The sequence below is a fragment of the Colletotrichum lupini genome, chromosome 2 (assembly GCF_023278565.1).
Source record: "Colletotrichum lupini chromosome 2, complete sequence".
NCBI lineage: Eukaryota > Fungi > Ascomycota > Sordariomycetes > Glomerellales > Glomerellaceae > Colletotrichum > Colletotrichum lupini.
This window is the reverse complement of record NC_064675.1, coordinates 1,092,919-1,118,177: the sequence shown is the minus strand read 5'-3', so window position 1 is coordinate 1,118,177 and position 25,259 is coordinate 1,092,919. Positions and strand designations below refer to the sequence as shown.

General features: G+C 49.8%; 7 protein-coding genes across 7 annotated transcripts; 2 read left to right on the top strand and 5 right to left on the bottom strand.

Moving 5' to 3' along the window:
- Positions 1-6: 6 nt before the first annotated feature.
- Positions 7-7,664, bottom strand: CLUP02_02718 (uncharacterized protein; the record flags this gene model as incomplete). The annotated part of the gene is made up of 11 exons (XM_049281748.1): positions 7-3,549; positions 3,640-3,752; positions 3,853-3,898; positions 3,958-4,109; positions 4,287-4,820; positions 4,896-5,677; positions 5,986-6,086; positions 6,175-6,262; positions 6,346-6,476; positions 6,530-7,503; positions 7,556-7,664. The coding sequence occupies 11 exons, from the start codon at positions 7,662-7,664 to the stop codon at positions 7-9; spliced, it is 6,573 nt and encodes a 2,190-aa protein (XP_049138891.1).
- A 2,092-nt stretch (positions 7,665-9,756) lies between these two features.
- On the bottom strand, positions 9,757-10,873 carry CLUP02_02717 (uncharacterized protein; the record flags this gene model as incomplete). The annotated part of the gene is made up of 4 exons (XM_049281747.1): positions 9,757-9,848; positions 9,906-10,097; positions 10,170-10,523; positions 10,591-10,873. The coding sequence occupies 4 exons, from the start codon at positions 10,871-10,873 to the stop codon at positions 9,757-9,759; spliced, it is 921 nt and encodes a 306-aa protein (XP_049138890.1).
- Positions 10,874-11,656: 783 nt separating this feature from the next.
- CLUP02_02716 (uncharacterized protein) lies at positions 11,657-12,336 on the top strand (the record flags this gene model as incomplete). Its single annotated transcript, XM_049281746.1, has 2 exons — positions 11,657-11,720; positions 11,807-12,336. The coding sequence occupies 2 exons, from the start codon at positions 11,657-11,659 to the stop codon at positions 12,334-12,336; spliced, it is 594 nt and encodes a 197-aa protein (XP_049138889.1).
- A 600-nt stretch (positions 12,337-12,936) lies between these two features.
- CLUP02_02715 (dihydrodipicolinate synthetase) lies at positions 12,937-13,935 on the bottom strand (the record flags this gene model as incomplete). Its single annotated transcript, XM_049281745.1, has 2 exons — positions 12,937-13,745; positions 13,800-13,935. 2 exons carry the CDS (start codon positions 13,933-13,935, stop codon positions 12,937-12,939), a joined length of 945 nt encoding a protein of 314 aa, XP_049138888.1.
- An 836-nt stretch (positions 13,936-14,771) lies between these two features.
- CLUP02_02714 (uncharacterized protein) lies at positions 14,772-16,489 on the bottom strand (the record flags this gene model as incomplete). The annotated part of the gene is made up of 3 exons (XM_049281744.1): positions 14,772-14,968; positions 15,167-16,208; positions 16,271-16,489. 3 exons carry the CDS (start codon positions 16,487-16,489, stop codon positions 14,772-14,774), a joined length of 1,458 nt encoding a protein of 485 aa, XP_049138887.1.
- Positions 16,490-20,131: 3,642 nt separating this feature from the next.
- CLUP02_02713 (uncharacterized protein) lies at positions 20,132-22,356 on the top strand (the record flags this gene model as incomplete). The annotated part of the gene is made up of 8 exons (XM_049281743.1): positions 20,132-20,237; positions 20,452-20,579; positions 20,638-20,937; positions 21,001-21,358; positions 21,409-21,638; positions 21,726-21,815; positions 21,879-22,119; positions 22,178-22,356. The coding sequence occupies 8 exons, from the start codon at positions 20,132-20,134 to the stop codon at positions 22,354-22,356; spliced, it is 1,632 nt and encodes a 543-aa protein (XP_049138886.1).
- Positions 22,357-23,153: 797 nt separating this feature from the next.
- CLUP02_02712 (uncharacterized protein) lies at positions 23,154-25,084 on the bottom strand (the record flags this gene model as incomplete). Its single annotated transcript, XM_049281742.1, has 8 exons — positions 23,154-23,358; positions 23,491-23,680; positions 23,754-23,962; positions 24,030-24,099; positions 24,160-24,347; positions 24,480-24,528; positions 24,590-24,983; positions 25,034-25,084. The coding sequence occupies 8 exons, from the start codon at positions 25,082-25,084 to the stop codon at positions 23,154-23,156; spliced, it is 1,356 nt and encodes a 451-aa protein (XP_049138885.1).
- Positions 25,085-25,259: the final 175 nt, after the last annotated feature.

The window sequence follows — 25,259 nt, the reverse complement described above, 5'->3', positions numbered from 1 at the left end:
CTGGAACTACCACAAGCTGAACCATTCTCCATCGCCGTCCCCTGCTGCAGCTGCCCTGTCTGGGCCCTGTTGTGCGTTGCTGACAAAGGCCTCTCCGATTAATCGAAAGGTGTTGTCTAGATCGAACAAGTTGCTGTTGCTAGCCTCGCTTGGGCCCTTTTCGTCTTCCTCTCCTTCACTACGTGCCTGTTCTGCTTTGTGAACTTCTTTTTGTTTTTCGGCACCATCCTTGTCAATCTTTTCTTTCCTAGCATTCTCTTTTTCGGCCCTTTGCCTCGCCAACTCTTGCTTCCGCAATTCTTCAAGTTTCAATTCCTCTTTCACGCGCGTTGATATAGGAGCCGGCCGTAGAGTCAGAAAGACTGCGTGTTCTTTCACCCAGATGATTAAGTCGCCAACTTCAACCCCTGCTGGTGCTAAGCCCATTTGCCCCGTTTCGAGCACGACGAACTTTCTCCCGAGGGTGTAGTCCACATATTGATCGTATGCCGCCAGGACACTCGTGCCACGCTTGTCAAACATTCGCAAGGGACCTCCTGGCGGAAGTGTAAAGGTTTTCTCTTGCCAACGATAGTGCTCGAAACTAGGCAAGACATCCGTTTTCATAAGATGTGCAAACTTACTGTTGGAGGAGGATTGGACCTTTCGTTTTATAAGATAATCCCTTGCCATGGCCTCCAAGGATTTTAATGACGGATCGCTAGGGGTAGGGCTGTGTGGACGCGGGCTATTATCCAAGTTGCTTTCCCGAAGCTTCTGGAGAAGCTTTTGGTCATTCTCCATGCGTTCTGCTAGCAAGTCTGCAGCTTGCTTGAAAGTATTGCCCTGAACCTCGTCATTAGATCTTGCCAGAACCGCATTGAGAAAGAGATGTTTGCGACTGTCGTCCGACTGATTTGGCGGAAGATTGATCCCCTTCGAGGCGCTCAATGCTGCTTCAAAGCTTGAAACTTGGAGCTCTAAATCCGTTCTCGCATCCTTGAGAATGTTTCCTCTAGACTTCTCGAGATTGTCGTGCATCTTGGTTGCCAAAGCGACCTTGCCGATCACAGCTCCCTTGACGTGAAGTAAGTTGAACCCGCCATCAGAAACTAAAGAGTGATGTTTGTCTTTGCCTTTGAAAGCATCAGTCGAAGTTGGCTTTTGTCGCTTCGTCGGCGGTTTGGCATCATGAGGTAGAATGTACACGTTGACCTCGGCTGACCAGTCTGGAACCCATGATGGCAGGTTTTCGAATGAAGGACTCCTAGAGCTACCGATTCCTGCGTATCGCAGAAAGGCGAAGGCATCTCCGGTTCTGACAAGTTCTCGGGCAACCATGGTGTATACAACTTCCGGCGTACTCTTGTCAGTATAGTCCGGCTTGATGTGCTGTGGACTGTCTTTGGACTGTTTTGTTCGATCTAGAATGCTGTGCATACCATCCACCATTTCGCTGAAAGACCGTGTCGCCTTTGGTAAGGACCTCAGTAATCTGATTGTCTTTCGGCTCTGAAGGGGATTAGTCTTTCTCAGCCCGTCGGCAAACTCAACAATTGAATCCAAAGTGTCGAACATATCCTTGGCGGCTCCTCCCCGAGAAAAGATCTCGTCTGTGAAGACTTCGCTATGACGAAAGTTTGGGTGAAACAACGGCGCGTTGCGTTCTTTTATGATTCCTAGCAAGGCGAACACATTGTCGACCGAAAGTGTTGATTTGAACCTAGACCCAAGTTTCAAAGCATCTTTCAGGGCAAGACGGTCAATCTCGTCAACCTGAAACCGCATATTCTCCATGATCAGCGCATTCATAAGATGTTCGTTGGTCAGGATAGACAGATGGTCATCGTTTCCTGTTCCTGAGGCCAAGATCCGGCCCAGACCTTCTGCGAAATCTTCCCAGTGTATCAGCGTATTTCCACTTTGAAGTATGGTCTCTTTAGAAGCAGCAATTTCTTGAATGATCCAGACTCTTTCAAACCAGCTATTGGTTAAGAGAGAGAGGAGTTCTTGCCATCCGGATAAAGGTGACGACTTCAAATTGAGGAGCTCTGCCTGATCCATCTGTGCCGTAGTCACAATTCGCCGGACAAGCTCGAATGCCTTCGTTGCTACTGGAGTTTTGCCCAGCCAGCCGATAGTCGATGTAGCCTCCTCGAAAATTTCTCGCATCAGCCCGACTTGTCGACTCTTCTCTTGCGCGTCGGCCTGGTCAATGCAAATAGAGTCAATCCATAGAAGCTGAGAAAGGCGCAGCCTCCGCAACTGTACAAGGAGATCGTGAATGCTTGTAGAAACTAGAAATGGCGCTCCATCTACGAGAATGATTTGTGGTTCATCTCTTGTAGCTGCCCAACGGTGAGACACTGCTCGATACGAGGGAGGTGAATCTAAGGTTGCGTGGATGATATCGCATTGCACTGGTGAGTTCCGGAAGCAGGGTTGAGCCCGAAGCCGAAGAATGCGGAATTCGTTTGGTCGTCGCAATGGCTTATGCTTGAACTTCGTCATTCGCATCGCCATTCCATACCTCACTAGATATACGCCCATTCCGATAAAAACAGCAACCTTTAGCGAAGTGCTGACAGGGAGCACAAAAGGCTCTGTCCTAGCTGAGGTCGGATCCATCTCGAGGGCTTTGATAAAAAAGCTCGTAAGCGCGAACCAGAGACACCCCCGGCGCTCCATGCGAAGAATCGGTGAAGCCTCTCCGCCATGATGTCGTAGCCAAAACCCCTGATGAGGGTACTGGTTGACGAAGAGGTGCATTGTATAAGCTGCCTGGAAGGGAACCCCCTTTGAAAGCCAGAAGATCGAGCACAGCAACCACTCGACGGCCACCACAGGCTGCAAATATAGGTCCGGCCCAGTAAACCATAACCAGAAGGAGTAATGAAGAACTTCGGGAAGAGTAGTAACACACGCCCATACGACTACAGCCATGATTATTCCCTGCCTTCCCTCCGGAACGAATCCATTAATTGTACCCCTTGGGACACTGAGCAGTAAACCGGGCAAGATTGGTGCGACAGCAGTAGGCCAGAAATCGGAAGATCCCAAGACTGTCTCCAAAGCAACCGATATATCGCGGAAGTCGAATAGTTTTCGGAACACAACACGTGCACCCGAGTAGATCACGGGCTTCAAGAAGAAACCGAGATCCTTCGGCAAGCTGGCGTACTTGCAACGAATCTGGCTGTCGGCGAAGAGGGCCAATGTGTATGGGTGAAAGTTGATGTTCGGAAAGTACCAAGCTAGAAATACACTTAGATAAGTCCAAGGATAAATCTGATTGCTTAGAGTTTGTCGATACTGAAGCAAGAGTGTCTGATATATCCATCTTTGTTGCGATGGCAAGCCTTCGTCGACAACAAGAGTGAAGAACGCAATCTTGATCATTTCGGCTGCGTCGTAGAAATTCTGCTGCAGCTTTCCGAGGAACTTCTTGTCGTAGTTATCTGGGTCAAAGTCCCAATCGGGATCAACATCCTGGTCGTCCTTTTCCTCATCTTCAATGCCAGCTCTCAACTTTCTGAAGTGCTTCACAAATAGTTTCAGCTTCTCCATCGCCTGTATTTTCGGCGATTACTTATAGAACCGAAATTGAGAAGTTTTGAATATCAGTGAAGGGTAATAGTTGATCTTAAAATCTAATGAAACTGATTTTGTCATATGAAGGTCGAGTTCGGGGAGTCGATCATTTAGTGAAAGATGATGTTTACCTGAGGCATAATCGTCGTCCTCAATCAGCCGTCTATGACGATCCATAAAGTCTTAGAGAAATGAGTCGACGAGCATTTCTAGTCGATAGGTAGCTTCACTTGCATGTTTATATGCTATCAGGTGATCATGGTGGTATTGTGGCTTGCCAACTCGATGGGAAAAAGATGGCTAGACTCGTGCGGCTGATCTGCACAAGCTGAAAAGAGCACAGAAACCTGCAGATCTGGACCTAACGCTGTTGTGAACTATGCATACGGGCTGATTAGCACTTCTTTGCACTCCGAGAACTATGTTGATTGGATATACAACCGCCAAGGCGCTCACCGCTGCAGTTCTTCCAGTTTGAAATGGAAATTCACCAAAAGCCGAGACATTGCTCATTTTTAGGCATCCAAACTGCTTGCCCGCTATTATCAAGCACATTCAGCAATTGGCTTCGCGTTATCATTCATCAGTCTAGAAGAGAGACTTTACACGCAAAGATGATCTGTCATCTCGAAAAATCATGCTCGACTACTTCAATGTTTAACACCTGCCCTTCACCCAAGCTATCGCTTGATCTTAATGTTTTCTCAGCATCCAACTCCAATGTGACCAGGGATCCCTCGCGAGATCTTCCATATCTTTGACGTGTCTATGATCTTCCCACAGAGAGAGGAGACCAGCATCGATCGCTAGGCTAGCATACTTTGTCGCAAGCCACGGCTCTCCAACACCGCTGTATTCAATTGCAGCAAGCATGTAGGCCTCACTAAGGAAACTCCAGTTGTGCTCTTGATGATAAAGAGATATAAGAAGCTCGGCCATTTGTGGCGTAGCATTTGACTGAGGCGAGTGGTCCTTCAGCTCCTCAAGCAGTGAGTAGATTTGTGCTATTCGTTTGTCTGAGGCTTCAGTCATGAGATCAGGTTGTTTGCAAAAATGACAGCTGCAATTGAAGCCCCAGTTGAAGTGCAGACGATTCTGCCTGTCATCACGAGATTGCAAAGGCTCGACATAACTGATTGTGAGCTCTTCGCCGGGAACGATGTCGCGAAGGGCGGTTGTGCGCTGTGTGAGAGTCCGAGGATCAAACCAGTAGTCGATGTTGGGGCGGCAATCGTGATTCAGGCGAGAAGCTAGACATATTATTAGTACCTTATTTGATGGCAACAAAAAACATACAGGATGAAAGGGTCTAAAGGGGAACTTACTTTGAGCAAACAGTGCATAAAACCGGTCGTCAGTACGGCTGCTATTGGTGCTGATCGAGAACATATTGTTCTTGGCAATTGCAGCGACAGTAGATACCTCGTCTCCATGGTATCCATGCGTAGACAGATTCATGACCTGATTCCGATGATGGGAATTCAACAGGCCTACTGCATGAGCTCTCATGATGTCCAGCTGGTTTCGTGGCATCGATTCGAGTGCTGAGTAGTCAACCAGAAGACTGGCGGTCTCTTTGAGAATCATCTCACCCCGTGCGATACGTTCAGTGGCTACCAATCCATATTCTTTGCCAGGAATAGCCGCGACCTTAATCTTTGGCGATATCTGATTGGTACCCATAAGATAGCTTGGTTCGGTAAACCCCCGACTATTCACAATATGACTGGCAGTCTCGGCCTCGGTTATGACAGCCATGCCCTTGCCTCCGTAGTCTTCCTTGATGTAAATGCAAAATTCGGGAGATTCAAGCCCTTCTTTGAAGCATCGAGAAATCCCAGTCCAGAGAGAACTTGTTGGTAAGCCTGAAGAGTTAGACGAGACGCGGTCCCGAGCGGTGGTGAGCGGGTCTACAACATCCTTGACGGTGCAGATCAAGGAGTGTGCGAGAGGCCGGGGAAAGACACAGAGTGCGTCGGGACCGGTATTCTTGACGTTCCCCAGAACATGGGTCAATCCTGTGCACAGGAGAAGCAGACACTTCATCGTAAGTTGTTGCAAAAATGGATGTCGAAAGCGTATGAGCTCCGGGGGCGTAAGACCACTCCTTCATGTATTTTTGCTCACTCACTCGTCTACATCTCCCTCCTCTTAATCCAAAAAACATATGATGCATGGGCTTGGGTCAAGGCTCAGAGTAGTATACTTATGCTGACTGACAAATTGGCGAGCCAAGATTCTTACGATCTAGATAAGTTGTTGACTATCTGACTGTCTTACTACTGGACATTCTGACTGATCATCTGACGGCTGACTCAATACCCTGGCAGCTTACAAGCAGGATGGTTACGTGCCCCACGCGTTAACCTCTCTCTCTTCAAGTGACTCAAAGTGCATTCAGGTAAAACACCTTACTTCTGTCTACCGCTCACCACATCAGACGCGTTGCCAAGTGCAAGAGGGGCATCCGTTGAGTCTTGAGTAGTTAGATCCATGAAGCCTCTAAGATAAACCAGCTACCATCTTCTGAGACACATAATTGTTGAGAAAGGCCCTTCGTCAAATCCCTCATCTAGCCACATGCGCTACTTAGGCCTGACCTACTATAGTCTTTTGTCTTCCCGTCAAGGCGTGCAGTGCAGAATCGATGCGACAGCCAATGCACCAGATACCGAGGTGCATGCACTTGTAGCTGTGTGCGGGGTTCAGGTCACGGAATGCCATTCCGAAGGTTATATGCAAAAGTAGCAGGTGGGAGAGGCTTCATAGGATGACAAATCGTCATCATAGGTGCGAATGCCCCATGAGGATGTGCCTGCTCTCCGTCCGTCGCTGTGTGGGCAATGAGGCTCGTGATCAATGCCCATAGGCGGGGATACTAATACAAGATGCGTCATGTAAGCCGTCTGTCGGGCATATAGCATAGCAATGATGCTTGGGGGCTGGGTGAAACACGGACCTTGTCTCTCAAGATCCACGCGATCTCGGGCACGGATTCTATCATCAACGGGTCGTCGAGAGTTCCCATGAGTTGATCATCCAAGTCAGCCCTCCCTTGTTTGACTTCCTCGGCGTAAAAGCATTCAGCACCTCTAAGCATTTCTTCAATGAAACCAGATTGCTCCCATCTATTCCAAATGTTGGAATGCTCTCTGATCTCGGAGAGCAGAGTGGGAAGCCGCCGCTCGCGACTGGCACTCTGCTCGTTTGAGAGCGCAGGTGACTCGCTCAGGTCGGCTGTGTAGTAGAGAGATAGCACGGCATCCAAGCTGCTGAAGCCCAGAAGTTTTGCACAATGCTTCAGACAGTTCAGCCTCTCGCAAAGAGACGTTGTGCTTGCTATAGAGCCGACCCGTCCCCGTGGCGTTTTCAGTTCGTTCTTCCCAGCGCAGGAGCCACCGTGAATACCCATGAACTCGTCAGAGTAGTCACGACGTTGAAAAGCTTCTGTTTCGGGTGGGGAGGAGAGATAACTGAGAGCGATATCGTTTCCCCAGCTTGGTATCTCGCCTGGGGCTATCATCCCAAGCATCTGGTCCGAGGGGGCATCAAACCTCACAGCCAGTGGATCTCCGCGGTCGAAACATCCCGGCGCCAATCCTTTATGGATGTCATTTGGCCTTCCCCCACTGAAGAGCCCGGCTGGACTGGCGATTAGTGGTGGGTTCTGCGGTGTCTGGGCAAGAAAACGCCACATGGTCTCGGCGACTTCTGGGTATTGTGACGAGGGATCTTCTGAAAGAGACATTGATTCTCTGGACATGCTAGTTGAGCTGAGAGGAGGCGCTGTTGATGATGGCACTGATCGTTGTCCTGGGGTCGTAGGTACGCTGAGCGAGTCTTTGTCCCGGGGCTCATGCTCGTTGGCGGACAATTCTTTCTTCTCTTTGACCAGACTCTCAAGAACTTGAAGACGCTGTTTAAGCTTCTCACCTGCCTTTATTATCAGCTTGAGCTCCTAATTAGAATTAATGTCGAGACATACGGTGAGCACGTTGCGCGATTCGGTTTTGAATCCTCTTCTTCTCTCTCGGGTCAGATACTGCGGTCCAGTCATCCTTTCCTGAAACGGAAGCAGCATTCTCTCTATCCATTGTCCCTATACGCAATCAATGTATTCGACTGGAAAGTGAGTTTCTTGAAATCAACTTCAAAGCAGGTCAACGAGTAAGACGAAAGATGTTACGAGACAGTTCTGGTGGAATCTCGAGTAAAATCATGTACCAATGGCATTTTAAACCTGCATTTACTAGCAGTATTCCCGCTTGATTCAAAGTTGCTAGGTCTTTATTTACAACTTTAGCGACTTTTACCAGCTTTCGCCTGCGAGGTTTATTTCCCGAGCTTGCAAACGTCTTGTGCTTCCCAGCTCGTGTTTCTCCAAACTCAATACTACGTGAAGGACGTCTTTGGCCTATCCACTTAGCCAGGCTGTCTCACCAGGTTATTCTCAACTCCTCCAATCCTTGTTGGAGTCTTCAAAAGACCCTCTTGACTCGTGATTTCTTGCTCAACTTTGACGTTTGGTGTACTCGGATTCGCTGCCGAAATGTGCCCCGAAATCTGAGCATGGTCTGGGGGAGGAGATATCTCAGATATCATGCCACAGACCCTTGGGTTTGCCTGAGCTACAACCCACTTGTCTTCGGCTTACCTCTTTGGATGGTAGGTTCCGTCGGCCTTTACTGGTTTGTTTGCCGCTTCGTGGCGATGCGAGTGAAATGCAGTCAGAGATCCACAAAGTGGACCATGATCAAGCCAAGAGTCGGCTACGAGGATGGCGGGTTTCACGTCGAGAAGCCGACTTCTAGACGATAAAAACGTGGACTACTAGTAAAACTAGCACAAGTAAATGTGGTACATCATTGACTCTACCTTGCAGTCTGTACTGCCCAGCACTACGGAGGCGGTTTGACCGATATAAATAGCGGACTTAGTTATGACGGCTTTGAAGCTGCGGGACCGGAGACAATGTACAGCCAGACCATTCCGATGTGGCACTTCGTAGAATTGTTGATACAAACATTACTCCGTATCAATACCCAGGCACGCAGGATACTATTGCGGAGTTAATGCATCGGGTCAAGGATGAGTGAGCACTGAGCAATGCCCGTCCGAAGCTCCCAGCCGCCAGACATGACTCGTACGGAAGCGGCCCGCCCCGCAGACGCCGGAAACCTTAATCGAGGATCCTTGCCTGGGAAGTAACGGAGTTCGATATCACAAACCATGTTCGTCTTTGAGAATTATGCCGAATGAAGCCACTCTAGCCGATAAGTCAAATCTGTCCGGCTAGACTGAATGCATCCTCCCGTCGGCTGCTCCACCGGGCCGCCTAATACAAAGCGGAAGCCACGGAATTTTGCCTACCATCCGGCCCTGGTCTTCGGCTTCGGGTGAGTGGAGAGAAGGGCCGTTGCACAATGAGAGCCATTGACTTCTTTTTCCTCAGCGCTTAGTCGTCGGGCCGAAGCCCGCACAGTCTTCTGAATAATATGTATCATTTCTGGCAACCCCGCGTAACTTTGGCTTCGGGTACTCCTTAGCCGCCCATGGCCTATTGACCGTGCGTGAGGAACCCGGTCGGCAGTGGGCCAGCCTCTATCACCTCCTTGACGATCTGTATCTAGATATAGCATCCGGCCTCTTGTGAACTCTATGCAACACTAAGTCGCACTGTCGAATAGGAAGAAGAGTAAAGGTTAGTAGAATTGGTGATCACTGGGCAAATGAAACTACCCAGCTGTGACCACCGGCAACACGTCAGACATTCGATCTTGGACTGTGGGCACCTGCACAAATCGCAACTAATCCGCAGATTATCAGATATCATTTATTGGACAGAGTTTTGACCTGATACATATACATTGATCTAAGCCACCACCATCCCGGCCCCTCCCACGTCGAACAACAACCCAAACTCTTTGACCGAGGCCATGGAAGATTTGGAAACATTCACAAAATTTACAATTGAGTAGGTTTAATACAACTATAGGTGCAGATGATATCTCATTGGCGGAAGCAGTCGTGGACCTCAGTGGACAGATACTAGAACCTCCAAGTTACAACCTGACCCATTCTTCAGTACACACATATACCTTCAATTCTTTCCCCTATGTTGAAGCGTGCTGTCTCCTCATACCTCTTTAATCATCAATTGTATTGATCGGCCTCTCGTCATGATTATCACAAAGGTGGCGTGATCTTGTTGCCCAAGAATGGATCGATTTCCTCAGTGAACACATAGTGGCCATCAGAGTCGAGAGGATACGACTTGCCTGAGTATCACGGACACATCAGCATGTCTCACAACGTATATAATGTGCTTTTCTTACCAAGGAATGGATGAACAATTGTGACATTGTCGTAAATATCGAAGTGGCGATCTCGAGCCCAGTTATTGACGAGGTCCCAATTATAGCAGCTATGCTCGGTCCGGAAGTTCGTCAATGGCCTTCTATTGTTGTCGACCCAGTCATATGAACCGATTGAGATGTCTGCTTTGCACATGAGAGCCATGCGAATGTCTACCAAGTAATTCATATGCGCATTAGCAAAATGATCAAGAGTGGACATTGAATGTTTTAGAAACCTCTTACTATCAACGCAGTGATCAATATGATCTTCCAAATGGCGCTTCAGCTTCACATTGCCCTTGAAGTAGTAATCCGGGTATAGAGCTTGTCGAACTAATTTCAAACAGTGGATTTGATGATGGACGTTCAACCCGCTCCAATAATATTCGGTCAACTGACCAGATGCATCTGAAAGTCGAACAGAAGTCCTGTTGATTTTCTTGAGGTCTTCTGCTTTGAGTTTAAGATTGCTGTATAAGACGAGCTCGTCCCATGCAGCGTCTAATTCTGGTCTCGGCTTGCCTCGATAGACATTACCATCCGTCACTTCATTCATCCACAAGGATCGTTCTGGCTTCAGAGCCTTTCGAGCTGGTGCTATTGTCCGGAGATTGACTATCAGTACATAAATCAGAAAGATACGCCTAGAACAGAGTCAACTTACACCATACCATGGTCTGGTCGTCGGCGCATATCTTCTCTTCACCGTGGAGGGAAATGACGAAGGTCAGGAAGAGTGCGGTATAGAACGTAAATACCATGAGATGGACCCAAAGATATGGTCGGCAGAGTTGATGAGATAGTTTGCCGGATCCCTTCCGGGGGCGAATGGCGCCCTTTTCGGCGAGTAGGTGGTCCTCAGACCCGGCATCGGACCCATTCTCGTTCATGATTTGGTATTCCGGTAGACCAGAGATACGAGACCAAGGCCATTTGAGAAGGTTCATTGTTGTAGATGAGAATTGGTCGCAAAGCTTTGTGAGAAGATGTGTGAGAACGTATCGTGATATCGTTATCGTGGTAAGACCATGTGCAGCCGAGACTCAAGTGGGACCGACTTGGAGGAACTTCGGCGGTCCTTTTCGAAATCAAGCCACACGATCCTACATGTATGACTACCTTAGTTCACTCTATCGAAAAAAAGAGTATGCCGTCGCGAAGTTGAAGTTTCGAAGTCTCAATCAATAAGGCAAGGTATATACAGATTGAATCTGACATAATACTTTGCGTGACATGAATCTAAGCTTCTCATATGACTAAAGTCCGCTTGAGTATCTGGTATCTCCACTCTTTCTGAGGACAGTGACAGCGCTATGCCGTCTGACAACTGACTCATACACTGACTATCCGACCATCTTGACAGGCTCGGCTACTCGCGACTGTACCACAACATGATGATCTCAGGTTATACCTTGGCATCTAGGTGATGTGTCTCAATGACATCAAACGGTGTTGCTGGCGGAGCTGACCATTTTCCAGCATGAATGAGATTCTGTCAGTCAAATGACAATGTTTATGGATGGTGATGTGACAATCAGTCAATGAACTTACAGTTTACTGGACGTCGAATACCATCTTTGAGGAAACCATGATCTGAACATGAGTATTTAGCTTCTCCAACTTGTCCGAGATAGTTCTCATCTCAACCAGCTCTCTACACAACAGCTTCCATCGAGCGCAAATACACCAAGTACCTCACCAATAACCAGCCACCCACATCCACTTTCAAAATGAAGTTCTCTAACACCCTCCTGCTTATCGCCCCCTTGACTGCCCTCGCGGCTGAGACATTTGGTAAGTCTAACATTCTCTGATCACCAATTTACCATCGATTGAGAGGCACAATTGTCAAGAAATTTATCTCTCTAATACTTTAGTAGGTGCACACGGTGGTGCGGTGGCTCAGGCTGGCGCCAAGGTCCATCAGCGCGAGGAGTCCACTGCCTTCAGCCCTGCCCAGGATGACGCCAAAGCCTACAAGCGCGGCCAGGACGATGCGAAGGCTTACAAGCGCGGTCAAGATGACGCCAAGGCGTACAAGCGTGGCCAAGATGATGCGAAGGCCTACAAGAGAGGTCAGGATGACGCGAAGGCTTACAAGAGAGGTCAGGACGATGCCAAAGCCTACAAGCGCGGCCAGGACGATGCGAAGGCTTACAAGCGCGGTCAAGATGACGCCAAGGCGTACAAGCGTGGTCAAGATGATGCGAAGGCCTACAAAAGAGGTCAAGATGACGCCAAGGCCTATAAGCGCGGTCAAGACGATGCCAAAGCCTACAAGAGAGGCCAGGATGACGCTAAGGCTTATAAGCGTGGCCAAGATGACGCGAAGGCATACAAGAGAGGTCAGGACGATGCCAAAGCCTACAAGCGCGGCCAGGATGATGCTAAGGCCTACAAGCTTTTGTAAGCGGGGTCTATGGCCAAAATCTGAAGGACTTCAAATTGCTCTGAAATTGGTAAGTAATTGCTATCTGTACCAATAAGATTGTCAATGAGCGATGAGACTGATTGAAAAATTTAGAAGCTGGCAAATCGTATGTGTTGCAGAGCAACCTGTGAGGGTCATACTCGACTATACCTTGCATCACGACCTTGTGAAACCAGCTGCTACCCTTCGCCCCATTGCCATCTAGAGTTTGCAAATTACTTTGCAGATACCTTACCATTACTTACTATTCGGGGGTTCGTCAGTCATTCATGTATAGATCTATAGTCTGTCATTCATTACTAGGTCAATACACTATTTCCCCCTGCTCTGATACTCGCTCGGTTTGGCCACGAGTCTATCCACATGAGACACTTTACTTACGCCCATGTACAATGCATCGATATGAGGTAGACGAAGCAGTCCAATGATTCCTGTTCGGAAGACTCAGTAATTCTAAAGATCTTTTGATATAGCTTTTGTGCTAATTTAACCAAAGTTGCCTAAACGCCTATCCATGCCATTATGTATATCACTTCAAAAATGTAGTCGTAGCCCCATTACTGAAATAAAACTAGCACCCTAGTTCAGCTTGGCTTCCTCGACGGCCAAAGGCGCCACCAAGTCTGAAATCCAGGCCTGCTTCTTCTCATCGGTGTACTGAGGGTAGGGGCGTCTGCAGTGGCAGCTGGTCAAAGGGTATCTGTGAGATTTGGCAACCACCCACTTGGTGCCGTTGATACCGCCCTTGCCGAAAGCCCACTCCATCTGGGCCAGCTTGAGCTGAGCGGCAGAGGCTTCCTCGATCTTGCCAGCGTTGTAAAGGTCAAAAATCTTGATGCAGTACTTGGGGAAGAGGTTGGCGACGCCGGTGATGGTGCCGTTGCTGCCAACGGACATGGCGGGCACGAGCCAGTCACTCTGACCTGCGAGGGCGAAGAACTGGGAGGGGTCGAACTCAGCGCGGACACGGGCGACCTTGGCGATTCCACCGCAGGTGAGCTTTACACCGACAATGTTGGCGTGCTTGCCCAGGCGAGAGAGCATGTCAGAGTTGACGTCGAGGCCGGCGGCAACACCGGGGAAGTTGTAGATGATGATGGGGATGGGGCTGGCGTCGGCGAGCTCCTCGAAGAAGCCGACGATTGCCTCCTCGTTCATGGCGAAGTGGAAGTAGCTGGGGACAAGGACAAGGGCGTAGTCGGCGCCAGCGGCCTTGGCGAGCTTTGTCTCATCGATAACGGCACGGGTGGACTGGCCACCGCAGCCCATGGTGATAGTGAGGTTGGGGCGACCGGCCTTGACGGCAACCTCTCTTGTGGCCTTGACGAGTCTAGTCTTCTCATCATTGGTGAGGGTGACAGCCTCGCCGTTGGTGCCAGCCAGGACGACTGCGATACTGTCAGACTTGATGTTCTTAGGCTCTACTTGGGCTTATTACTTACCTCCATGGAGGCCAGACTTCACCAAGAACTCGAGGTGCTTGGTCTGCACGTCCCAGTCGATTTCTTGGCTGGCATCGTTGCCAAACCAGGTCAAACTAGGCACGTGGATACCGGCGGGGAAAGTCTTAGCAGCCATTGTGAATGATGTAGCGGTTGTAGGATACGCTTGACAAAATGAACACGGATGAGTTTAGGGTATCGATTGAAGGTTTAGGGATAATGAGAAGAAAGGCCAAATAGATTTGAATGGCAACAGTCGATACAAGTATGTTCTGAACTCCGTGGGTCGGAGCGCTCAACCCCGCGGTGGGCATCGAGGCGCGGGGCTCTTCAAGGTGGCATGTTTCCGACAAGCCGACCTTCCCCACGGGCATGAACCGAGCATGCAAGGCGGGTTTCTTGTGGAGTCAAAGCCTCAGGAAGCGGGCAGGGTCATGAGTCGTGAGCTGCTCACTGAGTCTTCCCCACGGGCCAGGTCATCTGATTGAAGAACTCCAGACTTTCACAGAAAACCATGTCGAAACCGGACAAAGAACCTGAGTTTTGAGAGTAACCGATCGGAGTGGATCGGTGTCGCGGCCGTCTGTGGGCCTTCCGATCGGGACCCACACTGATCGGGTACGCTAGTGTCGCCCGTCGGTTGCAGCCGATGGAACTAGTCACGCAGCTTGCTAGCCCGGAATCTGATCTGGCTCTCACCAAGGCGGCAATGGTTACTGTGGCGTGGAAGAGAAGTCATCAATCATTGATGACTTGGGTAGATGGAACATGTGCTGAAGATGATTTAATTGAGGTGTACGATAAAAGGGGTATCTAATGCTCTGGCGACTTGAGCTAAGTAGTTACTAGTACGAAGCAAGCGAACACTTCCAAAGTGAAGCTATCCTCGGCAAGTGCGAAGCTCGCGAAGAGCCATTGTTCGAGTAGAGATTGGTGGTGAAGCCTTCTGAAGTTGTCGAATACTAAGGCATCTCAGACGATAGCAAAACATGCGTTGAATATGGCATGCATCACGGATCGGATGTCAACCCGGACCTTCTCAGCATCCTGCCTAGCCTGTACCTCTTCTAGAACTTGGGCAGTGATCTTCGCATTGCCGGCAACGCTCTCCATACGCAGGATCTGGGTCTTGATCCATATCCTCTCCTGGGGGTCCTGCTCTTCCGACCCTAACATCAGTAAAGGCCACAGCATGTTGACCGGTAATGAGTTATCTGCGTCCAGTGAATCAACTAGTAGTCGAGCTAGGCGTCGAATCTGATTGAGAGCATCGCTGGCTTCTTTAGTAAGGGGAAAAGTTTTGTATGCCACTCTATGTAGGTGGACTTTACTTGCGTGATAGTTGGCAAGATAGGTTCGAAATGCACGTGTGATAACGAACGCTAGGTGCGGTGAAACGTGAGGCTCCGTCAACTTCCCCGCCACGGCATAGTCCATGAGCGGGGGCCGCTGCTCGTACAAGGTCCGCAGATCCGCTGCGATGGCGGCCCCGATGTTCATGACCTCCGTCTCGTCCTCGACGGTGCCACGTGACCTATGCCAAGGGTCGATCTTTGATATCCGACCCATGAAGCTCTGGACCTTTTGGAAGAAGACAATGCCGGGCTGGTATAGAACTTGGAATAGGACATCCTCAATGTCACCATCTCCAAAGTCCTCCCTGGTTGAGTCTGCGCCTCCTCCATCAAAACTAGCTGGTGACGCTTCGACTAAGAGCAGCTCGTCATCTTTGGAAAGGAGCAAGCCCTGTCCACCAGCGGAAACGGCACGGGCATCGAGTAGGCGCATCCACTGCAGGAATTGCTTCTCGATAGCGGCAAAACTGCTCTTCTCGCCTTGCTGGAACAGTCCATAGGCCCGCTTAAGGAACGAGTCTGCAGCCTTGATCTGACCTCGGAGGATGTCGACATAACTGAGGAAGAAGAGCGTTGCGAGAAGGTGCTCCCTGCGTGAGCTCGGATTGTCGGTCGCGGGCGACGACTCGTCGCAACAGATAGCCACTTGCGACACGGCTTTCTGATAATGATCTTCCGGACTGGCTAGCCAGGAGCCTTCGCGACGTGATAGCATCAGGTTCGAGAAGGCGAGTACCGACCACTTGAACATTTGCGACGCACCCGCCATGTCGACGACAACCTGTCGAACGGCGAGCCACTTCTTCTGCGTCTCGACTTCGGCAAGGATGGGAGGGACAACGACGCGGCTGAAGTAGTCCATGAGTCTGTCATCCTCAGTCGGGACCTGTAATGCTATGGCCTGCTCTGACTGACTACTAGCATCAGGGATTGGTGATGGGTCTGGCAGCTCATCCATAGCAGTTCGATCTGGGAAGGCGAGATTCGGCGGGCTACTCATGAGCGGCGGTTGCCGGCTTCCAAGAGGCTGACCTGCAAACTGGCTCCTCTTTGGCTAAGCAGTTAGCGTGACGTGTCCATGGGATGGAATTGGGATCGGGTTTGGGGATGTCTTACGAGAACTTGCCCATCAAGGCTCATCTGCTGACCAGGTTCTGGGTTGACCTGCTGCCAGGCATCGCCAGCATCCCACAAGAAGTTGGCATAGTCGAATATCTCATCAACGGCCTGCATGGGCTGGAACACCGACGCCGCCGGCGAAACGGAGGCATCGGTAGCATGGGACGGGATAGCCGGACTACGACCAGACCCGGAGGACCCTGCGGCTGCTAACATTGCGTGGGCGGCGAAGCTGCTCGACTGCGGCCGCCACTTGCACTCTAGATTCAGGCGCTCGCAATGACTGCACCGAGGCCGACTCTCATCACATTTGACTTTGCGGCGTCTGTGGGTCGAACATTAGCAAGATGATCATCCATCGGCACGGAGTGTTGCCGGTGATGTCGGGTCGTTGGCTGGACCTCCTCGACAGTACCACGTCGGGAGATTGCCCGACGACCGTCCATGGGCCGCCGGATCGGAGTCTCAAGGTACCAAGTGTGAAATAAAACTTACTTGCAAGTCAAACAACCTTCCCTGGACCTAACTGATCTCCTCGCTGGTCGGGAGTAACTTGGCAGAGCCGACGTCCCACTATTCTCCTGCATGCTGGCGGTTGCGATCGCGTGCGGGCTCTTTGGCAATGGCGGACATCCTCCCCTTTTGGCCCCCTTCGAGTTTTTTCCTCTACTGCCGCTGACTGTCACTCGCACTGCCTTGTCTGCCTGCCTGTAATGGTCTGGTGTGGCCGCTGCTGCACTGGGTCGGAGTGTGGATGAGCGCGCAACGTTTTGTCCAAAGCTGGGGGAATGGAGCGCGGGGATATTTCCCCCCCTTTCAACTCCACGATGTGGGGGGGGTTGCGGAGGGGGTTAAATTCCTCCCCTAAAAGTTTTCTGCGCTGTTGCCGGCTGACTCGTACGCTTAAATGTCCTGCGCTGTGCGGTGGCCTTTGAAGTCAGTTCCTAGACCGATGTTAGTAATGGCAACTTGAACAACTGTGGAGATTCTAGCGCGCTTTTCGGAGGCCAAAGTATGAACGTAGATACCGGGCCTTTGAGGATTGATGCATCGCCACAAGCCACAGTTGGAATTCGTGACGAATTCGTGATCCCTTGAGTCTACTCTCATGCCGTCAACAGAGGGCGAACTGAATTGTCAATTTGGAACTTCAGTTACGATACGCGTCTTGTATGAGTTCATCTTCGTCTTAGGTTAAATGCCCTAATTGATGGAATCGAGACGGATGTTGAACTTGAAAAGGAGTTGAGCTCTCATGCTCAGTGATTGTAGCACAGTCACCACGTTGACAACGAAATAGGCACACTGCAGACCAAAGTAACGGCGAGACTACCAGTGCCTCACACTATGATTGCTAGTATCTGGAGATGCTCGAAGTCTAGTTTTCGAGCTTTTGTCCCCTCGCGGAAGTTGGCCGAAAGAGTGTGACAGCCAGAATGGGGTTGACTGTGTAGCGCCATGCGCCACCACCAAAATGCGTCAGCCACCTTAAATCTAACGCGACTGAACTTATCCGGAGAGTCAACGATAAATGTGATATTCATCCTATTTTGAAGACTTGAAAGTCTGATCTCAGCGCCAATCTCGTTTCGATCTCTTCGTTCTATGGTGCTCACATAGAAGTCCATTTTTGGGGTCCGAGAAATGTGTGAAGTTGATCCTTTCATGTTCAGCCCGTGGACTCACTCAGGAGTCCGTACGCTCAAAGTGGGCTCAGACTAACGACTTATAGCCACCCTGATAAGTGCATTTTCATCTACTAAAACGCCAGGATTTCTTTGAAGACTGCACGTGTAAATAACGTAAGTTAGTTCAAGGAATGGATTTGGGGCCATTTGTGTAGGTCTCAAATCATAACATTGTCATTTCCAAAATCCCTCGGGAGATAAGTTTTCTGATTATGGTACTGCGACGCCGCTTTAAGAGATCATGATGCATAAAGACCCCATCTTGAGTGTTTTTTTCTCGGCTTGAATTAAAAGCTCGATGTGGGCTATTCAACCGATGGAAAAGCACCCCCGTGACCGGTGAAGATTCCGCGCCAAGTCGTGCAGTCCTCCATCACTAGCTCCCCAGACCCCAGGCCGGGGGTGGCTGAGCACAGCTAAAAATGTGGAATTGTATGATATCCAGCAGTTTGGAAGGTATAACCGATGCTCAAAGGTAGACGATGCCATGTATCAAGTTCAGCGGTGGTGAAATGATTCGGCGCCAGCGACTGGAATTTTGGAGATTCCCAGTCTCTTTGCATGCACCGTAACATCACATGAGCCCTGCTGGGGATTTATTCATGGGTAGATAGACATGAAAGCTGTGGATATTGGGAGCCCGAAGAGCATCTCCGCCGCAGAAACAGCCCTGCATGCCAACGAGATCTGAGGCGACGTGGCGCATACGAGATAGACAGGAGCCAAGCCAGAACCAAGAAGCCATTATCAGTTTTGGGCTGTTCCGCCGAGGTTTTCGGGGGTAATGAGAGGTTCCTGATGGAGCCGCTTCGTGACAGCGCAGCGGCTCGCGTGGTCTCGGAACTCAAACTTGACTACCGATGAGGAGGTTGGGGGGCAGATCCAGGCCCGCGCCGGGTACAGATGAACTGCCAGACTGGGGCATCACCCCGGTCCCGTCATGGCTTGTCACCCACACCTTGATCCAACTCCAGAGAAGAAATGCCATTTTGCACCTTCCAGTTCTTTGGGACCTGAGGTTGCTCTCGGTTTTCATACGTCGGGTTCCAGATCATTATATCAACTTGGATGCACATTCGACTTACTGCGTCCGATTCTCCCCGTTTATTTTCGTCTCGGCATTCCTTTTCGACTAGCGTATTGCTCAGCTGGGCTTTTCATTTTTCTTCCTTTCGTATGAAACCTTATCTCGTGTGGGATTTTTCGCGAAGTCATATCCCCTTTTTGAGTTGAGACCAGACACGTAAAAGTGAGTGAATGTTTGGTTCGCTAACACTGGAAGAGGGAAATTCGTATAAAAGGTTCATCGAAATCCGTGACGTTCAACTTCGATCATCAAGAATCGGGGTCTAAATATGACAGAAGTGCGATTTTTTAAAACCAGGGCCACCGAGTAGTATTGCAATCCATCGTGCCTCTTTCTGATGTCTTTGCTGGATTCAGGATCTTGGATGGTGTTACCCCTCATCCTCGTGTGGTTCATGCATAGGTATAGTAAGTGGGCTGTGTAAGTGAATGTAACGGAGGAAACGACCTTGGCACACTTACGTTTGGTAACGATAAATGGCGACAAAAGCTCTGATTGTGGTTGAGAGATATCAAAGTCAGCCAAATGACATGAAGAGACATGTTCGTTTTGTGCCTTCTCTTACCCCCTCTTTGGAGCCTTTCTTGGCTACTCCACACATCTGCTGACGCCAAGTGTTTGCTGCCCAGTCTGTCCAATTGTGCAGGGGCAAGATGTGATCACATTCATCACTGCTAAATGGTTGGTTGGACCGTGAGGATGAAGTTCTTTTGTTGCCCCCTCCACAAACCCGACTCTTCGTTACGGGTCCCGGGCAAGTTTCAACGACTGCCACCCAGTTTTTCCCCATGGGGGTGTCGCGGGGTAAACACCGCCGATCCTCGACCGTTCCACGAAGCTGTTCCAAACACGGGCTTTCCATTCGATGGAAGGCAGTTCAAGCTTATTGTAGGGTGGAACGTCATGGCGGCCTAGATAAAGCTTGCCTCCCCGCTTTGTCTCCACGATGAACTGGTCTGCCGGGTCCTATCTCTATCTCACACAATTCCCAGGTTGTTCCTCTATCCCTCCGCAGTGTTGCGATACGGTCTCTCCATCTTGGTCTTACTTTTTCCATCAGGCTCTTGAACCTGAAAGCCCAATATGGGCTTCTTCAGCACCCACGCGTCCGGGACGCTTGATCCCCCAGAGGTGCGAAACTGGCGCATTCACTTGATCGCCCTCGTCGCGAGCATGTCAGCTTTGGCTAGTACGTGGTTCTCTCATGTTTCTGGATCAACTTTTGCCTCTCTCTAGATGAAGGGGCACTTGACATACACCACGTCTTCGAGAGTTTAGTGTGACATTTCTGGGTGCACCGCACCATGTCAATCCGTGTCAGTCAGCGAGCAGGGAGGTCTCTGGTTGACTGCAGTTCGTTAGTATGACCTCCTTAAAGATCACTTGCTAACTCACTCGTTCAGTGGGCTATGATACTGCAGTCATTGGAGGAACAATGGCACTGGACTCATTCCGGCGTGATTTTCACCTGGACGAGGTTAGTTCGACAACCCGCGATACCATCCAGGGCAACATCGTCTCGACATTTCAGGTATGCTTGTTGACAAGAACTATAAATGGATTGTTTCATGACTGAATGGATGTTCTAGGCTGGTTGCTTCTTCGGTGCCCTATTCACGTTCCCCATCGCCGAGAAATTCGGTCGCAGGAAGACAGTGATGCTTGCCGGAACCGTCTTTCTCATCGGTGGCACTCTTATGACTGCAGCCAGCGGAAACCTGAACTTAATCTACGCAGGCCGTGCCATTGCTGGTTTGGGAATCGGGGCATCATCGTTGACTGTCCCCGTTTACATCGCCGAGACGGCCCCGCCTTCGATCCGTGGTCGACTGGTCGGCATCTTCGAAATCGCCTCTCAGGGAGGTGGTATGCTGGGCTTCTGGATCAATGTAAGTACATCCATCGTGATGTCCTCAGAATTTTGAGTCGAAGATCTGACGTGAAGATCCTAGTATGCTACTGACAGGACGATTGATGTCAACTCAAGGGCCCAGTGGATCGTACCCCTCGGAATTCAGCTAGTGCCGGGCTTGGGACTTGCGCTAGGCATGATCTGGTGCCCAGAGTCTCCCCGTTGGCTCGCTCGTGGAGACCATTTTGACTCTGCAGAAAGAATTTTGACCCAGATCCGAGGTCTGCCAGCAGATCACGAGTACATTCGCCGTGAGATGAACGATATACGCACTCAGGTCGAACAGCGTACATCTCAACGCATGACAAAGAAGCAAATGTTCCAAAAGCTTTTCCAAAAGGGTATTCGAAACCGCATGGGCTTGGGCATGGCACTCATGTTCCTTCAGAGTTTCACTGGTGCGTAGGATATCTATGACCCCTTTTCTCAACTACGATGTCTAAATCAGACCTAGGAGTGAATATCATCACATACTACGCCCCAAGAATTTTTGAAAGTCTTGGAATAACTGGGACATCCACGAAGCTTTTTTCTACTGGTTTCTACGGTATCGCAAAGACCTTTGGAATGTTCCTCTTCACCTTCTGGGTTGCTGAGAGAGTCGGTCGACGAAAGGGACTGTTGTGGGGATCTGCACTTGGCTGCATTCCGATGTGGTACATTGGAGGATATGTCATGGTAAGATTCCTTGCTACCTGTTCTGTATCAAGACAAGAAATTGGAGCAAGACGACTCGTTTCACTTCCGTATTGACACTGTGTGTAGAAAGCAGACCCTGCTGCAGCTGCCGCTGCAGGCCAAGTCACCCGAGACGGCTGGGGCTATCTCGCCATGGCTTGTGTCTACATTAACGGAGTAAGCTGCCTTTGCATTGGGATGTGCCTAATTTGTAGCAACAACACTGAACTATTACCATAGGTCATCATCTGCGCAACGTGGCAAGGAATCACTTGGCTTTACGCTTCTGAAGTGCAGACACTGGAAATCAGAATGCTGGCCGTCTCCATCACAACCGCCACAACCTGGCTCGGAAGCTTCATCATCGCTCGCTCCACACCATACATGATCTCTGACCTAGGATATGGCGCATACTTCTTCTTTAGCAGTATCTTGATGCTCATGGGTATTTGGGCATTCTTCTTTGTGCCAGAGACTAAGGGTATGTTGACTTATTCGTCATCTGGAAGCTTATAGATTGCTAATCAAGATATGACCAGGCCTGACTCTTGAGGACATGGACGCTCTTTTCATGCAACCTACCCATAAGACAGTGTGGGCTCAGATGAGAGGCAGGGCAGTGGTAGCCCCTGGCCGAGCCAGGTCTCCCTCCATCACCGACGAGAAATACGAGGCAAATATCGAGGCTGCCCAGATTGAAGAGCGTACCAAGTCATGAAACTAGTGGTTGCCTTTCTGCGGCCTGATAGTCGGAGATGAGGCTCTCAGTGCGTTTCTCTCACCCCTATTCATCTCGAAACCTGTAAGTAGTCCTAAATAGGGAGCACCACATATTCCGAAAAGGGATATTGGGAGCAGTGGGCGAAAGCCAATGGATATAGGACCGGCCTGCTATCCTTGGAATCTGTGGAACACATTGGATTGTGGGAACAAAGACTATTATGCGCCGTATGCGGCCTTGAGTTCTTACTGCTTGGTGATTCGCTTCTTCCTCGCTCAGAGGTGAGACTGGTCTCTTTCTCAACATGGTAGACCACTGTTTTATTTGCTCCAACAGCAAATTCTTATGATCCTAGTAAAGCACTCGTAATATCTGATAACTGGGTGACAAAAGCCATCTGCGCTATTGCCCAATCCATCAGCAGACTATACTAATGTAGCTAAATACTACAAAACAATGAGGTTTGGGCCCTTCATAAAAACCTGTGACTAAGTATCTGACTCGAGCGTAGGCCAAGGTTGAGTTATTCGTGCATAGACTATACCACCTAATTTGAGTCTTGAGACGCACAAGCGCTTTTGACTCCACGGTCTTAGATAGCCTTCACAATACGCGTTCTCAACTTTCTACATCGGTAGTCCGTGTGAAAGCCCCTTTTGGTATCAAGGCCCTCCCCCAATATCCAGGCCCTTAGGTTTTTTTTGGTGTTGTATTGAATCTACTCATGAACTCTCGCATTTGAAGTGTCGCTTACTAGACCGTACCGTCAACATCGCCATCTAGGTCATCCTTGCTCAGGGACAGCTCGGGTATACGCCAGCAGCATCGTTGTCGGGAAGCTCGAGAAGGACTTTTTGCGTTAACAGACAGGAGAACGCCTCATCCAGAATCCACATGACGATAATCCGTCCATCTGGGCCAGTCTGGTCCGACGTATTGTGGCAACGGGGGCAACAAGGGCGACCATACAAATTCGGCAAGAGAAATCTGGAGAGAAGGCTGTGCATGAGTAAGTAGTCTAAGATCCTACTTAGGCATTTGCATGGTTTCCTAAGAGACCACCTGTGATGATGGATTCAAATATTATCCATCGAGCGATAGGTGCACATATCAGGGGTAATAGCGAATCACACGATGGCCCATTTCTGTTTTGGCTCTGATCTCGTAGTAGAAAACCAACCAAAAAGCACCTGAGAACAACTGGAGAATATGTACATTGACACCATCCAGCACTCGTTGCTACCAGCATGGTTGACACCTTTTCTCTGGTGCACAACTTGTTGAAGGGACCACTTTACTCCCATTGCGTGTTCCGAGGATGCTTAGCGGTGGAAAGTTTATCCTGGCGAGTGCATCGGCCCGCGTAATTACGAGCCGGGCCGGTGGGCGAGCACCAAAAAGGTGCTGGAGCCGCGTCGTGCCCAAGTTCAATCTCGGAGATAGTGAATTCGATGGTCGGGGCGCTTCGGCAGGGACAAGCTTAAACATCAAGGTTCGAACGCCAAAGGGCAGCGTTCCAATTGGCCCAACAACTTTCATCTCGTGAGGTATCAAGATACGACGTACAGCTGTCGACATCCAAAGGACGTCCAATACTCGTCTCCTTCACCGATGGCTGTCTGTAACTACGTATCCGTAGACCATCTGGTGATCAGGTTATCTTTGAGCACATTCTCGCTTTCGATGCATGTTCCCACAAGTTCGATTGGCACAGTATGCAATTTACCTGTTTCACCTTCACTGCCCGCTTCAGGGTAGGTATCGATTCAGGGTCCAAAAGTACCCACCCACGCTGTCAACGCAAGCTTTCATCCCCCCGGCTGCTTGCTAGCGCCCAGTGACGTTCTAGAATTGGGGTTAGCAGGGGTTCGAGCAAGGCAATTTGTGATTGCGCATGCAGGAAAAGGAGAGTAAAGCTGGCATGCAGCCCGTTGGCTGAAGAGGCTGAAGAAAATGGGAAATCAGATGGGAAATTTTGCCGATCTTGGCTCCAGTTGTTGGTTCAACCAATGGGAATTATCATCTCTGGAAGCTCTTGCTTGCGCTTTGGTGGTATTACGCGACACTTGAAGTGAGAAATGCGCGACACTGGTGAAAAGTCCCGCACTAACAGGACTCACTGAGCTGAGAATGTCTGACCGCCTTTTGTTGTGTATTGAATGGAAATACCTATTGGGAATGCCCGTCAATTGAGTTTATACATCAAGGAGACTTTCATTGGGAAACAGACTTTCGTATGCTATGCAGCCACGGTCTCTCGAGTCTCTGTCAAGGTGTCGCAAACGGCTGTTTTCAGAGTGCCCTAGCACATGCTTTTTCTTGTCTTTGGGGTCGCAGATGGCAAGGAACAAAAACCCCCAATTGACGGAGGCTCTACCGAAACCCGGCCCAATGAGAAGCTCCAAAGGACGGAGCCCGTAGCTCTCTTCGGAAAGTCTCCAGTGGAAAGGGGAATGAGGAGACGTGAGGAGACGTGAGGAGACATTAACAAGAACGAGCGCAATTGAAAGGGGACTGAGAGAGGAGGATGACATAAACCATGGGGCCCCCAACGTATTGGCAACAGAATTGAAGAAATATACGGCGCTCGCATGATGTTGCCGCCGCTTACGCATCTCCCAGCACTATTTCACAACGAGATGGGCTGTTTTTTCCATTCCGGTTAGTCAGTGACCTCTGGAGACGCTGCCGGTTTCCCAGCGCAAGCGAAACAGAAACGCGACATGGGTTGAAGAGATTGGGTACCCGTAATAAAGCACTGGTCACCTCCTTTAACGGCATCGTGTCTTCCCACTTTTTTTTAATTTTTTGGATTCCCCTTCCCCGTTTTGAAGCCCCTAAAAAAAATCCCTTTCCTCCAGCTTCAAATGGGTTGAGTAGACGGGGGGAAATTCCATTGT